This window comes from Cydia amplana, chromosome Z (genome assembly GCF_948474715.1).
Source record: "Cydia amplana chromosome Z, ilCydAmpl1.1, whole genome shotgun sequence".
NCBI classification, from domain to species: Eukaryota; Metazoa; Arthropoda; class Insecta; order Lepidoptera; family Tortricidae; genus Cydia; species Cydia amplana.
Genome location: NC_086096.1, coordinates 37,093,520 through 37,109,464, shown reverse-complemented (window position 1 = coordinate 37,109,464; position 15,945 = coordinate 37,093,520). Strand labels below are relative to the sequence as shown.

At 50.9% G+C, this 15,945-nt stretch overlaps 1 protein-coding gene across 1 annotated transcript in view; it reads right to left on the bottom strand.

Moving 5' to 3' along the window:
- The window catches only part of LOC134661245 (spectrin alpha chain), a 62,659-nt gene that overhangs the window by 38,259 nt on the left and 8,455 nt on the right, over nt 1-15,945 (bottom strand). Inside the window, exons 6-16 of the mRNA XM_063517232.1 lie at nt 15,418-15,606; nt 15,132-15,302; nt 14,470-14,637; nt 13,707-13,946; nt 12,940-13,128; nt 12,428-12,536; nt 11,773-11,952; nt 7,928-8,112; nt 7,310-7,462; nt 6,531-6,690; nt 343-548 (exon numbers count right to left, since the gene is read on the bottom strand). Of these exons, the coding sequence (XP_063373302.1) occupies nt 343-548; nt 6,531-6,690; nt 7,310-7,462; nt 7,928-8,112; nt 11,773-11,952; nt 12,428-12,536; nt 12,940-13,128; nt 13,707-13,946; nt 14,470-14,637; nt 15,132-15,302; nt 15,418-15,606 (1,950 nt within the window). The remainder of the gene's footprint in view (nt 1-342; nt 549-6,530; nt 6,691-7,309; nt 7,463-7,927; nt 8,113-11,772; nt 11,953-12,427; nt 12,537-12,939; nt 13,129-13,706; nt 13,947-14,469; nt 14,638-15,131; nt 15,303-15,417; nt 15,607-15,945) is intronic.

The window sequence follows — 15,945 nt, the reverse complement described above, 5'->3', positions numbered from 1 at the left end:
AGGTGCAGGTACCGCCTCGGTTTTATGAGAGCTTGGTAATTTATTACATAAATAAATAAAAAAAATCTTATAATCTTATTGCGCGTAGCCTTATCTATGCATTATGCAAATTTTATGCACGCGGATTGAGGACACTTGAGGTTGCTTTATTAACTCAGTAGTACACCTACACGTTTCTGATCTCCTGGTACTTTATTGCACTTTTATGCAGTTTCATTTGATTGTGATTGGTGCTACCTGGTCTTTAATCTCTAGCCGTCATAGACCTCTATGAAAATGTCAATGTTTCATTTGTTTTGGCAAGTTATGACAAGTGAGCGGCCCGAGGATACGAAGTCATACCTGGAGAGCCTTCTCTTGCAGTTGCGTCCACTGCTGGTGCAGTTGCTGAAGCCTAGCGCCGATCTCATCAGCCGCAAAGTGTCCCGCGTCCCGCAGCGCGGCGCCCGCGGCCCGTACGGCTTCTACTCGGGTCTCGTGCTGTGCCATCTCGCCCATGACGGCTTGGTGCTTCTTCATGAGGTTTTGGACGCCGATGAGGTCGCGGCCTGGATTAAATGGGGTTTGGTAAGTATCTTGCGACGAATAATTTTTTGTATTGAGCAGAAACGTCTGCGAGTGTGTTTGGGCAAGCCCAAGACAGTGAGTGTTTCTAAGCATTGTTATTTTTTATGCGATTTCCTACGATTTAAGTTCGGCGACTCGACTGGCGTTTGAGAGACAGGATAATAGAGCACTCGGGTTCTATAATATCCAGAGGGACAGTGTATTATGTAAAATGAGCGAGTTTTAGAAATTTTTGTCCTAAAGTGTTTTTTTATTTTATTGTTATCCTAGTACTCAAGTTAGAATGGAATGTGTAAAATTGTATTTAATTATTTAAAACAAATATTTTAAGATTTTTTTCCTAAAGCAAGAAGATACATTGTTGTATCGTACTCGTGTGATGTGTAAAAGTGAAAGATTGGAATTTTATTGGATTTAATTTGAAGCAAGAAAATATAAAAATTTTACCTTCCAATAAAATTATTATTATGTTTCCTTCCACGTCTGAGATCTTCATTGAGAGCGTAACGTCTCCGGTGACCGATAGATGCCGCTAGCGTCTATGTAGTCGCTCCGCCGCCTTGCAGTGACGTAGTTCCGCTTCCCTTTCCTGCAAACAGACGCCCGCCCCCCGCCACTCGCCGCCGCTATGTCATTGTTGAGGAGAAGTACCGTCGGTATAAAAGTAGCCTAGTAGCCTGCCAGGAAGGCATTACTCAGATCTCAGACGTGGAAGGAAACATAATAATAATTTTATTGGAAGGTAAAATTTTTATATTATGTGTTCCGTTCCACGTCTGAGATCTTCATTGAGACCTGTTTATTATCTCCTGGTGGCGAGTCAGCGGGCGCGCAAGCGTTAGGGCTACACCTACTGTCATATAACTCAGAGAAAGAATAAATATATATACGCCTTATTGCAACCCATGAAATCACAATAACTCGTTATAATGATGCATTACAGGAAATTGAGAATTTAAACTGTAATCCCAGGTTCTAATCTGACGTTAAACTGGTTTGAGATTTCTCATTCGAAATCGCATCCGATCCGCAGAATCTCGGCGATAGGATCGTCTAAAGAAAGAGTCATGTTCCCAATTAACTTAAGCCAAAATATCGCTAAGTAATTGGATAGTTTTCCAGCTAATTTAGTGATTAAGTACATGGATCGAAAGCAATCGTAGGCGAGGCCGGATTGGATGAGACTACTGTGTCTGAAGGAAATAAGCGCAGTGTCCCCTAACATTTTGTGTAATTCTCACAAGTTGACGTACCCAGACTACCTACTGGGTCTATACTTTATTCCGAAGCTTCTAAGAGAGTCCAGTCGGTGAGACACGTTATCTGGTTTAGAACCGAATTTCGGACACAAAATAATAGCGTCAAAGTTATCTGTGTAATTGCCTGGGCTACAGTGTAGTAGGGTAAGGTCATTGACCCTGCGGCCTGATGCTAACAGTAAAGGTGCGGCAGCTCTTCTATATAGGTACGTTGTAGGATTATTCAAGTTAGGGCAAGTAATTTGAATAAGATTTCTCGCGTCCCAAGCTGGTGGTTTGGGAGGCGCGGGTCTCGCTATTAATGACGATGGAAGAAGGCATAGTGTCCGATAGTGGTTCACATACAGCACTTGTTACAGGCTTCTGAACAAGTATCATTCTGAAAGCTAACATGGAGAATAGAAATAGATGTCTGAGATAGCTTGCTACTTCACTGGGTATTAGAGGTACCTGGCAGTCGATCTCATTTTTGATGCACCATGAAGATCATTTCTACATTGTGGGCGTACAGCGACCTCGACAAGGGGACGATCTAGGGAGTGCTCCCCGGTACTGGTTTTCTAGACAACCAGTACCGGAACCGGAAATACCCGGTTATCGCCGGCTCGGTGTTGGAGCGTCCTATCTGACAGGAGCTACGCCTCGATTCTTAAGGTCGTTGACTTGTAAGGGATGGTGGTCTGAAGTTGTGTTCACTAGGACCGCCAGTAAATTGCAAGCTTACCACAGCTGCGAGAAAGCTCTCCTCATCACGCCGTCACAGTAAACAGACTAGCCTGGGAGGTGGAGATATCCATGCCAAGTCGTATCACCGGCAGCTGCCAAACGCGTCGTGGTAGCACTTCAAAGAGTCGATTAAGACATACCGTGGTACAGTGCGAGGGCTCTCGAAAGCGGAGAGGCCGACCAACAAGGTGTGCCTATCAGGCGAAGATAGTCTCGGCGGCTTCTGGGAGCAGCTGCCACTCGATGGGACGCAGTGACTTTTTGATAAACCGTCGCCTTTGGGGGTTATACCGACCTGGTAAGTAGCAAGGAACCAGCGCGAACTATAGACGATCTGCTGGCATCAGCAGTTTTTTCGACAACCGTAGTAACGGTTGTATGTTTGTAGTACACTCCTGTCGTCAGCGCTGCAGGTGCGGCCCGTTAACGATTACTCTCCACTTGAAGGGCCTCACTTCGTACATTGTCTACCATTATTAACGGACTACAGGTATAAGGTGAGGACTACGACGGTGCAATCTCCATAAACTAACGTTTGCGAATTTGAGACTGAACAGGAGGCATCGAGTATAGTTTCTGTGAGAAACTCGGCAGCAAGGCAGGTCTGTATGTTGAGAAAACGAAAAACCTTCAGTCAAACTTGTATAGGAGCATGGTAGCATGCTTTTAAGGAAATCGCACTGATGAAATCAAGTCTAAAATCGATTTTGGCGCTTTGCTTAACAAAACTGTTTCGATAAAGTCGAAGACAGACAGATGGAAACTGCTGGAGTCCTCCTGGCCCCTTTCTCTTGGCACCGGAAACACAAGCTCGTTCAGGCGCAGCGGGTTTATTTGTCCCATTTTGTTTATTAGGGGCTTGGCGAACGAGTTCGTCTTTGTAAGACGGAACTTAAGCTGGAGAGCGCGGGCAAGCAGAGAGATAATTATGTGAACACTGCAAACCTTTTCAATGCCTTCAACCTCGGTTTTGAGCGGAGCACACGGGACCTTGTCTGCCGTCGCCTTGGCGACGGAGGAATCCTTAACCGAAAGCAAGAGTTAAAAAAAAGAGTTTAGCGGTCTGCTCGTGCTGTTGCACCATAGCTATAAGCGCCTGCGTACCTCAATGGGGCCATGTGGACAATGGGTGCCATTGCAAAGGACGACAGCGTCGTACTTGCAGCATCGACGTAATTGCCGGCGCTATCATGGCAACCGCCGCCGCTCGGAAGGTGCCGGTGCGTGAGGTGGGCGGCGCCATCGTGGCGGCAGCCATCGCCAGCTCGGGAGGCGCCGGCGCGTGACGCGAGAGGCGCCATCGTGGCGGCAGCCCCGCCAGCTCGGGTGGCGCCGGCGCGTGACGCGAGGCGCCATCGTGGCGGCAGCCACCGACAGCTCGGGAGGCGCCGGCGAGTGACGCGAGAAGCGCCGTCGTGGCGGCAGCCACCAACAGCTCGGGAGGCGCCGGCGCGTGACGCGAAAAGCGCCATCGTGGCGGCAGCCACCGCCAGCTCGGGTGGCGCCGGCGCGCGACGCGAGAGGCGCCATCGTGGCGGCAGCCACCGACATCTCGGGAGGCGCCGGCGCGTGACGCGAGAAGCGCCATCGTGGCGGCAGAGGCGCCGGCGCGTGACGCGAGAGGCGCCATCGTGGCGGCAGCCACCAACAGCTCGGGAGGCGCCGGCGCGTGACGCGAGAAGCGCCATCGTGGCGGCAGCCACCGCCAGCTCGGGTGGCGCCGGCGCGCGACGCGAGAGGCGCCATCGTGGCGGCAGCCACCGACAGCTTGGGAGGCGCCGGCGCGTGACGCGAGAGGCGCCATCGTGGCGGCAGCCACCGACATCTCGGGAGGCGCCGGCGCGTGACGCGAGAAGCGCCATCGTGGCGGCAAAGGCGCCGGCGCGTGACGCGAGAGGCGCCATCGTGGCGGCAGCTACCAACAGCTCGGGAGGCGCCGGCGCGTGACGCGAGAAGCGCCATCGTGGCGGCAGCCACCGCCAGCTCGGGTGGCGCCGGCGCGCGACGCGAGAGGCGCCATCGTGGCGGCAGCCACCGATAGCTTGGGAGGCGCCGGCGCGTGACGCGAGAGGCGCCATCGTGGCGGCAGCCACCGCCAGTTCGGGTGGCGCCGGCGCGTGACGCGAGAAGCGCCATCGTGGCGGCCAGCTCGGGAGGCGCCGGTGCGTGAGGCGAGAGGTGCCATCGTGGCGGCCAGCTCGAGAGGCGCCGGTGCGCGAGGCGGGCGGTACCCTTGTGGCGGCCCGCCACCGGCTCGCAGGTGCGTGAGGCGAGAGGCGCCATCGTGGCGGCCGGCTCGGGTGGCACCGGAGCGTGAGGTGGGCGGCGCCATCGTGGCGGCCAGCTCGAGAGGCGCCGACGCGTGAGGCGGGTGCCGCCATCGTGGCGGCCCGCCACTGTTTCGCTGGTGCGTGAGGCGCCATGGTGGCGGCCAGCTCAAGAGGCGCCGATGCGTGAGGTGGGCGGCGCCAATCGTGGCTACAGCCACCGCCAGCTCGGGAGGCACCGGTGCGTGACGCGCCATCGCGCCGATGCGCGAGATGGACGTTGCCGGCTCAGGAGGCGTCGATGCGCGTGGCGGGCAGCGCCACCGTAGCGTCTTTCGCCGGCACAGGGGGGGGAGGCGTGCGCGTGGCGACTGGCGCCACCATGGTGGCGTAGTTGCACGCAACATCACGGCGACACTGTTGCCCGACGCCTTGATAGATGGCAACCGGCGCGGCGAACGGCCCCGCCGCTGTACTCGTAGTGTTTCCACAGAGGGGCTTCCACGTAACTTACCTTCCTTCCACTTTGAGCAGTCGAGATGCAGTAGCGTGCTCCCCGTCGTCCGGTCCGCCTTCACCTTGGCGCCAGGACGGGACCGAGAGGTCCGCGATCCACCCGCGCCGCGACCGCAGCAACAGGAGCGGGCGCGTGACGTCTCTCGAAGTCCCGCGGACCGGAAGCGCCTGCGCCGCGACACTTCGGGCGCCGGCCCGCAGCGTCGCGGCGTCTCGGAGTCACCTCGGACGACAAGAGAAAGTCGACGGCGCCGGCGCGGCGAACGACACGAACTGTCGCGTCGGAAACTAACAACACGAGGTAATACTCCCGGGCTCCGAGCACGAGCACCGACCTCGGCCGACACCTGCGGTAATCGGACGAGAACCGGGGCTTTAGCGTCCAAGTAGGCATTCACAATGCGCTTCCGAACGCCAAATACAGCTAGAATATCATTAAACTGCCTTACCAGATGGTTTGAGACAATCCAAACCTATCCTATTGCAGCGCGGCCCTGGCACCCCACCGCGCACGCGAGGCGCCGGGGCGCCGGGCCGGCCCCGCTTCCCGCGGCAGGCACGATGACGCACGTTCCCTCCGATGCGGAGCGACTTACGTTACCACGCGTTGTAACAAACGACACTTGAAACCACTTGTTGACGCATTTCCTACTTCACTCTCGAAAATGCGAGTTAACGGTAACGATTTTAGCAGCATGGCATGTAAAAGATAATTTAGCAAGAAAAAAGTGGGTAGAATCGAAAAGCACCGTTGGAAGATCGATCCCGAGACCGCCCAAAAGACTAGTAGTGGCGATCTCTGGCTATATCTCGCTATTTAATTGAACAAACTTTGGATCGGAAATTTTTAAAGCACCATGCTGCAAAAATGTTCGCAAAAAAATTTGCGGACCATCGGTCAGGACGGTCGACGAAACAATGGCATAGCGGCGGCGAGTGGCGGGGGGCGGGCGTTTGTTTGCAGGAAAGGGAAGCGGAACTACGTCACGGCAAGGCGGCGGAGCGACTACATAGACGCTAGCGGCATCTATCGGTCACCGGAGACGTTACGCTCTCAATGAAGATCTCAGACGTGGAACGGAACACATAATAATCTTGCTGATTTTTTTTTTCAATTTCTTCCCCGTAGCAGCTAAAAGGGGGTTGAAATTTCGTTTAAAATTGCAGAAGGATTCCCACTAAGAGTGGTATGTACCTCGGTTGGTGGACGCGATGATGGGCTCCTTCTCCCGGATCCACGCGGCCTCGTCGTCCAGGTCGCGGAACAGCTGCTGCGCCTGCAGCGAGTCGAGCAGCCGGCGCTTGCGGACCGCCATCGGCTTGTCCAGGGCTGTGTAGCGCGCCACCAGACCGTCCTACGTAATAATTATTGATATTATTTAATGCCTTTATCAAGTGTCTTCAAAGTTAATGAAGAAATTGTTACAAATATCTGAATAGTGAGTGCATAGTGACAGTATCTCGAACGTCTTTTAAAAACTGTATCATTTAGGGCTCATTTAGACGGCGCGCGAACTCATATACGATTTTAGTTACATGGCGGACCATTGAGGTTACATCAATTCAGCCGACCGATCAAATAACGCATGACTTCTCGCACCGTCTAAATGAGCCCTTGGAAGGTCAAAGGCAGTCAGTGTATCCCGCGCGTGATACATTCGCAACGCTCTCGTGCCTTAAGAATTTTTCAACTTGACTGTTCAGACAATCTTGCAAAGACACATAGGAAAAATAATTGATATGCTTACTCAACATACTCAGAAAAAATTAGAGTACTGTAGTATATTACTTCGCTTCTTTGCGATAATCTTTAGCCAATGGTGTTTACCTGAAACTGTTGATTTTTTGAGGTGTGTAATAAAGTGAAACTGCGACTTTTTTGAGGTGTGTAATAAAGTGAAATTGCGACTTTTTTGAGGTGTGTAATAAAGTGAAACAGCGACTTTTTTGAGGTGTGTAAGAATGTGAACTTACCCTCTTAGCCTTGATGTTGTCGGCGTCGAAGTGTCCCTTCTCGATGAACTGCTCGGCCTGCGTGCGGATAGCGTCGATGCGTTCAGCGTGCGAGCCGACATCGGCCTCCAGGAGAGCGTGCTTCTTTTGCAGGTTCTGCACGCTGGTCAGGTCCTGAAATAGTGTGACGATATTAGCTGGTCTAATAATCTTTTTCTACTCCAGCACTTATATTTGTGAATTAAATGACTGCCAGTGATCTATATCATAAGAGGCGCGGCGCATGGGGCGCGCCGGCCCTTGTCTCTAGGGTCATATTCGCAGTGTTATGAATATTCATACAAAGTGCAACTGTTGGATTTTTTAAATCGTACCTTCTAGGCAGAGCTCTACAAACCAAATTGATTTACTCTTGTAAAGGTAATAACTTATAATTTTAGGTGTTTGCTGCTGTCTTAGAGAAAATACTGTGTGTAACCGTACATAATTAGGTCTAAATATTGTTACGCCCGTCTTTACTAAACTAGACTTCGTCTCGTTTTGTAACTTCAGCCCATGAATTGTAACAACCCTTATTATGTACCTGTTCCATAAAACACTATATTTAATGGTCCTACCCGTATAAATAAGTGTTAGTACCTTGCCGTAGTCTTCGCTCAGCAGCTGCCCTTCCACCTCAGACAGCCACAGCTCGATGTCTTCGACGGCGCGGTTGTACTGCTGTTGCTGCGACGCTTCTTGCAGCTTGCTGCCTTTCAGTTCGGACGCTGCAGCCAGGCGCTCCCAGAGACCGGCTAGCTCGCCGAGGCGGGACTCGATTTGAGCTGCGCACAGATAAAGAATAGATACTCAGAGCGAGCCAGATTTTCCAGTGAAAAAAGTAGTAAAACCGAGAAAAGTAGGCGCGCAAGATATTTTAGGAAGAGAAAAGAAAACAAGTTTTGACTTGCTAAGCTAAAAAATCAATGCCGCATAGATGCGGTTTCCAATGGCTAAATATTTACCAACGCTACTCCTTTCCCAAAAGTACTAGGCAAACATGATCGAGAAAGAGACTCACGCTTAGCGAAGTGCTCCTGCTCCAACAGGTCGCGTCCCACGGCGGTGATCTCGTCGACCCTCGGCTTGTTCGCCTGGAGCTCCTGCTCGAAGTTCTGGTGCTTCTGGACCTTGCCGTTCAGGTTGGTCGGGTCGAGGTTAGGAGTCGATGGCGTATTTACCAACGACTCCTTTCCCAAAAGTACTAGGCAAACATGATCGAGAAAGAGACTCACGCTTAGCGAAATGCTCCTGCTCCAACAGGTCGCGTCCCACGGCGGTGATCTCGTCGACCCTCGGCTTGTTCGCCTGGAGCTCCTGCTCGAAGTTCTGGTGCTTCTGGACCTTGCCGTTCAGGTTGGTCGGGTCGAGGTTAGGAGTCGATGGCGTATTTACCAACGACTCCTTTCCCAAAAGTACTAGGCAAACATGATCGAGAAAGAGACTCACGCTTAGCGAAATGCTCCTGCTCCAACAGGTCGCGTCCCACGGCGGTGATCTCGTCGACCCTCGGCTTGTTCGCCTGGAGCTCCTGCTCGAAGTTCTGGTGCTTCTGGACCTTGCCGTTCAGGTTGGTCGGGTCGAGGTTAGGAGTCGATGGCGTATTTACCAACGACTCCTTTCCCAAAAGTACTAGGCAAACATGATCGAGAAAGAGACTCACGCTTAGCGAAATGCTCCTGCTCCAACAGGTCGCGTCCCACGGCGGTGATCTCGTCGACCCTCGGCTTGTTCGCCTGGAGCTCCTGCTCGAAGTTCTGGTGCTTCTGGACCTTGCCGTTCAGGTTGGTCGGGTCGAGGTTAGGAGTCGATGGCGTATTTACCAACGACTCCTTTCCCAAAAGTACTAGGCAAACATGATCGAGAAAGAGACTCACGCTTAGCGAAATGCTCCTGCTCCAACAGGTCGCGTCCCACGGCGGTGATCTCGTCGACCCTCGGCTTGTTCGCCTGGAGCTCCTGCTCGAAGTTCTGGTGCTTCTGGACCTTGCCGTTCAGGTTGGTCGGGTCGAGGTTAGGAGTCGATGGCGTATTTACCAACGACTCCTTTCCCAAAAGTACTAGGCAAACATGATCGAGAAAGAGACTCACGCTTAGCGAAATGCTCCTGCTCCAACAGGTCGCGTCCCACGGCGGTGATCTCGTCGACCCTCGGCTTGTTCGCCTGGAGCTCCTGCTCGAAGTTCTGGTGCTTCTGGACCTTGCCGTTCAGGTTGGTCGGGTCGAGGTTAGGAGTCGATGGCGTATTTACCAACGACTCCTTTCCCAAAAGTACTAGGCAAACATGATCGAGAAAGAGACTCACGCTTAGCGAAATGCTCCTGCTCCAACAGGTCGCGTCCCACGGCGGTGATCTCGTCGACCCTCGGCTTGTTCGCCTGGAGCTCCTGCTCGAAGTTCTGGTGCTTCTGGACCTTGCCGTTCAGGTTGGTCGGGTCGAGGTTAGGAGTCGATGGCGTATTTACCAACGACTCCTTTCCCAAAAGTACTAGGCAAACATGATCGAGAAAGAGACTCACGCTTAGCGAAATGCTCCTGCTCCAACAGGTCGCGTCCCACGGCGGTGATCTCGTCGACCCTCGGCTTGTTCGCCTGGAGCTCCTGCTCGAAGTTCTGGTGCTTCTGGACCTTGCCGTTCAGGTTGGTCGGGTCGAGGTTAGGAGTCGATGGCGTATTTACCAACGACTCCTTTCCCAAAAGTACTAGGCAAACATGATCGAGAAAGAGACTCACGCTTAGCGAAATGCTCCTGCTCCAACAGGTCGCGTCCCACGGCGGTGATCTCGTCGACCCTCGGCTTGTTCGCCTGGAGCTCCTGCTCGAAGTTCTGGTGCTTCTGGACCTTGCCGTTCAGGTTGGTCGGGTCGAGGTTAGGAGTCGATGGCGTATTTACCAACGACTCCTTTCCCAAAAGTACTAGGCAAACATGATCGAGAAAGAGACTCACGCTTAGCGAAATGCTCCTGCTCCAACAGGTCGCGTCCCACGGCGGTGATCTCGTCGACCCTCGGCTTGTTCGCCTGGAGCTCCTGCTCGAAGTTCTGGTGCTTCTGGACCTTGCCGTTCAGGTTGGTCGGGTCGAGGTTAGGAGTCGATGGCGTATTTACCAACGACTCCTTTCCCAAAAGTACTAGGCAAACATGATCGAGAAAGAGACTCACGCTTAGCGAAATGCTCCTGCTCCAACAGGTCGCGTCCCACGGCGGTGATCTCGTCGACCCTCGGCTTGTTCGCCTGGAGCTCCTGCTCGAAGTTCTGGTGCTTCTGGACCTTGCCGTTCAGGTTGGTCGGGTCGAGGTTAGGAGTCGATGGCGTATTTACCAACGACTCCTTTCCCAAAAGTACTAGGCAAACATGATCGAGAAAGAGACTCACGCTTAGCGAAATGCTCCTGCTCCAACAGGTCGCGTCCCACGGCGGTGATCTCGTCGACCCTCGGCTTGTTCGCCTGGAGCTCCTGCTCGAAGTTCTGGTGCTTCTGGACCTTGCCGTTCAGGTTGGTCGGGTCGAGGTTAGGAGTCGATGGCGTATTTACCAACGACTCCTTTCCCAAAAGTACTAGGCAAACATGATCGAGAAAGAGACTCACGCTTAGCGAAATGCTCCTGCTCCAACAGGTCGCGTCCCACGGCGGTGATCTCGTCGACCCTCGGCTTGTTCGCCTGGAGCTCCTGCTCGAAGTTCTGGTGCTTCTGGACCTTGCCGTTCAGGTTGGTCGGGTCGAGGTTAGGAGTCGATGGCGTATTTACCAACGACTCCTTTCCCAAAAGTACTAGGCAAACATGATCGAGAAAGAGACTCACGCTTAGCGAAATGCTCCTGCTCCAACAGGTCGCGTCCCACGGCGGTGATCTCGTCGACCCTCGGCTTGTTCGCCTGGAGCTCCTGCTCGAAGTTCTGGTGCTTCTGGACCTTGCCGTTCAGGTTGGTCGGGTCGAGGTTAGGAGTCGATGGCGTATTTACCAACGACTCCTTTCCCAAAAGTACTAGGCAAACATGATCGAGAAAGAGACTCACGCTTAGCGAAATGCTCCTGCTCCAACAGGTCGCGTCCCACGGCGGTGATCTCGTCGACCCTCGGCTTGTTCGCCTGGAGCTCCTGCTCGAAGTTCTGGTGCTTCTGGACCTTGCCGTTCAGGTTGGTCGGGTCGAGGTTAGGAGTCGATGGCGTATTTACCAACGACTCCTTTCCCAAAAGTACTAGGCAAACATGATCGAGAAAGAGACTCACGCTTAGCGAAATGCTCCTGCTCCAACAGGTCGCGTCCCACGGCGGTGATCTCGTCGACCCTCGGCTTGTTCGCCTGGAGCTCCTGCTCGAAGTTCTGGTGCTTCTGGACCTTGCCGTTCAGGTTGGTCGGGTCGAGGTTAGGAGTCGATGGCGTATTTACCAACGACTCCTTTCCCAAAAGTACTAGGCAAACATGATCGAGAAAGAGACTCACGCTTAGCGAAATGCTCCTGCTCCAACAGGTCGCGTCCCACGGCGGTGATCTCGTCGACCCTCGGCTTGTTCGCCTGGAGCTCCTGCTCGAAGTTCTGGTGCTTCTGGACCTTGCCGTTCAGGTTGGTGGGGTCGAGGTAGGAGTCGTCGGTGGCGAACTTGAGCTTCTCATTGATCCAGCCTGGTGGGGAATGGTTGGTCAGTGAGCGAATTTGAAAACTTGTGTCCGCAATTTTATGAAAATAACACAGGTATTTGGCGAAAAGGACATAATCAGATAAAATTTTGGGCGGAAATGGGGTAGGTATATATACAAGAGAGGTTTGACGAAACGATACGGTTTGAGTAAGGGATAAAAGTAATTAATATTATCTCTAATGCTCGCGTTGTAGCGATTGCTGATTACCCCTGTTACAAAATCGCCTTAATAAAAACTTCTACTAGCTGTATTAATTAGACATAAGATTTTTGTCAAATTTTTCAGTTATGATACAAGCTTTTATAGCTGACTGTACTTTTCTTTCAACAGGCAACTAATACGACGATTGTAACAACAAAAGTGGGTCTAATTTAGCTATCAAGATTTGACCCAATCATACATACATTGCAAGTTAAAGAAAAGCTTGTAAAACACGGTTAGGTCGGAAATGGCTTACCCTTGGTCTCGTCGCAATCCCTCTCGAACTGCTGGTACTTGTAAGCGTCTTCCAGCAGCTCGCGGCGCTGGTTAGACTTCTCAAACAGGGCTGCGCGGCGCTCCAAAAGCTAGACGAAATAAATATCACGTTGATCATATTGCTCCACTGGAAAACTGTGTGATGTGAACCGACACAGCGTTGCTATAAACTTCATAACTCTACATGCATGAATTTTTTGGAAGATATCAATCGATTCTACTACCCGTGACACCCAAACGTTTTTATGTGACAACGAAATTGCGAAAACAAAGTGTCACGTGTACCGCGAGTAAACACACATAGAAAAATGATTGGAAAGAATCTAAACATACAATATCTCTCCTTTGAGCAACGTCATCACATCACATCGGCCTACCTCTTACCATCCTCTGCACAGCATCGTCTCGCCTGGAGTTTGGTCATCTTGCCAAAAGTAGATTTTCTCTAGACCAGTCGGACTTAAAGCTCTCAAGCTTAGGTTTGAAACGTACCATCTCCCTCCTCTGAGCGACGTCATCGGCCGCATAGTGTTGTCCCTCGATCAGCTTGGACGCGAACTCGTCCAGCGCCTTGATCTTCTCCTCCTGGGCGGCGAGGGACTTCTCGAAGTCTTCGTGTTTCTTCAGCAGGGCCTCCACGGAGTCCAGGGAGTCGCCGACGTCCTCGTTGGCGAGGAAGGCCTGGACAAATGATATGTTTGGCGTGTTTGGTTGACAGTATAACTTTCAAAGATGGTAGATAAAAAAAAACACATTTATTTAAAGCTACAACATATTACATATAGAAATGAAGGCATACAGACATAAAAAAACATTGGACGCTAAAATAGGTCCCAGCATAATGCCGCGGCAATCCGTGAAGCTGGTTTTCAGTGGGGACCTGACTTGAAACTATGAGACTTTACTTATTTTATACATAAAGTATTGTACTTAACATAACTATTTAAATAAAAAAAAATACATTCATGCCATGTTCAGATGTAAGTATCTATTTCTTTACTACTACTTTTCAAAAAAGTTTATATTGAAGGTCCTTTACAAAAATGGCGTAATTTATACAAAAGTGCACGCATCGTATTACTAGTAATATAGAAAAGCTATCCGCCAGTTCTTCACTTTTCAATTCCAAGTTTATAAAGCAGCATCCATTTTTATACCCAAAAAAGTGCCGCTATCTTGTGTCTGTTAAGTCTCACTGTGGGACATTGAGCCAACGGAGTAAGTGTAATGTAAAAGTATAAATATTAGGTGTATCTCACTTCCTGTTTGTGCATCCAGGCGTCCGCCTGCTCCGTGTCGCGGTAGAACAGCTGCAGGTCCATGCACTGCAGGTACAGCACGCGGCGCTGCTCCCACAGCTGCTGGAGGGCGCTGCTCTCTCGCTCCAGGGCTTCCAGGGCCGAGGACACCTCGGAGGAGGCGCGGTGGCCGCTGTCCACGAGCTCCTGCCCGGCGGTCACGCACGCGCGGATCACGTCTTCGCGCGCGTCCATCTCACCCTGGAATGTTATGCTGGTTTGGTACAGTTGAAAAAGAGAGCTATTCATAAGTGCTTGTTGCTAGGCCTGCATGAATAAAGTATATTTGAAGAAGTAAAAAAGTAAGGCGTGTAATACGATGTATATATCTGTCTGATATATGTAGATAGATTAGAATAGATGTCGTGGTCCATCAATTGATCTTTTCATTTGTATCTTTTTACTGAGGTGTGCCAATAAAGAGTATTCTATATATCTATCTATCCATTTTAAGTCCTAAGACAGCTGCGAAGTTTATAGATTGACCCGTAATTTCGATGAAAAAATATCCTCTTCAATAATCAGTTCCCTTTGACGGCGGTACAGTTTATTTATTTTCTTTAACTCTAATCACAGTAGAAGATATGAGTGTAAGTATCCATAAGTCATGATTGTTAGATTTTAACTCTCTAGGAGCCGTTATACCAGGTTGAAAGAGTCTAATGCGGGTTTACCGACCCTTGAGCTATACATACAAGACCAAGTTCGGTGAGTGTGACGGTACCTTATGCTCCTGGTGACGTTCCAGCAGAGCCTCAGCGCCGGGCACGTCCTTGGCGAGGTCGTCGGCGGCGATCAGCGCGCGGATGTCGCTCACCCACGACACCAGGTCCCTGTAGTCGGCGAGGAAACGGTGCAGGGCGTGCGATGACTCCAGCTCGCTTCTGCGCTCCTGGTAGCCGAGATATATATATGTTACATGTTTATTTAGTTTCCAAATAGGTAAATGTAACGTGAAATTACTTAAATTGTGTCTGACATGAAGCAATTTTTTGACAATCCGGAATCGTAACGAAATTATCATATATGTAGTCTGTCAAACGACTTTGTCAGTAGAAAAAGGCGCGAAATTCATGTTTTCTGTGGGATGATGATTAAATAACTTTGGTAAGCTGGTGGAATGCCGCCGGTTTAGTAACTTGCAGCTCTAACGATTGACAGCCCGCCTATTTCCGGCCGAACTATACTCAGGGTCGGTTGCACTAAACCGCCTGTCACGGTTAAAGCGTTTTCTAAATTTTATTGTATGGGAATTTTCATAGTCTTTCGAGTGATGTTGATTAGTCTGTCAAATGTGCTTGGTGCTACTGGCCCTAAATCTACACGCTGGTGGAGATAAAGACCAACAACAACAAAAGACAACGCCTTTGCAAGTTCAAGATTTACCTTGGCCTTGTGGACCAGCTTCTGCCAGGCGGCGGTTATCTCGTCCCGCTTGGCGTGGATGGCGGGGGCGTGGTCGGTGTGGATGGCGGCCAGACGAGCGGCCTCGCCGTCCAGGGTTGACACTTTGTCTTCTAGAGCAGCTAGGTCACGCTCTACGCCTTCGTGCTTGCGCTAAAATTTACAATGACTTTAGAAAATTTCTTCATAAATAAACAGCCAATAGTTCGACTTTATTCATATGCAAAATATGATTGCAGTGGATTGTTAACTTGCTAATATTTCTTACCTGTAGCGTCTGGACGGTGGCCAGATCCCTGCCATAGTCATCAGATCCCAGCACCACGTCCTTCTCCGAGATCCAGGCGATGGTCTCATCTGCGTCGCGGTTGAAACGCTGGATCTCGTGGGCGCCGAACAGACGCTCTTGACGCATGAGCGCCATTTGACGGAGGCGCTGCCAAGCTTCGTTGAGTTCCTGTGTGATATTGGTGTGTTAGTGATGGTTGCCTGGTACATGGTTGGTGGAAATAGTACATTATTGCAGAGGCCGGGAAAGGGCAATTCGTGGATGAGTTTCGATTTTGTCGGACGACGCGTAGCGGAGTCCGACAAAGAAGACGAATCCACGAATTGCTATTCCTGCCGAGGTATATATAGTGCTTTTCTCCAAAACATGCGAGGAAATAAAGTAAAATAATAATTATTTAAGCATCGAGCATCACTCAAATCGAAACTTCACATCAAAAACGTCAAAAACAATTTCCCTCTTTAATTAATTTTTAAAAGTTAAAGGCACAAACTTATTCTGACATTC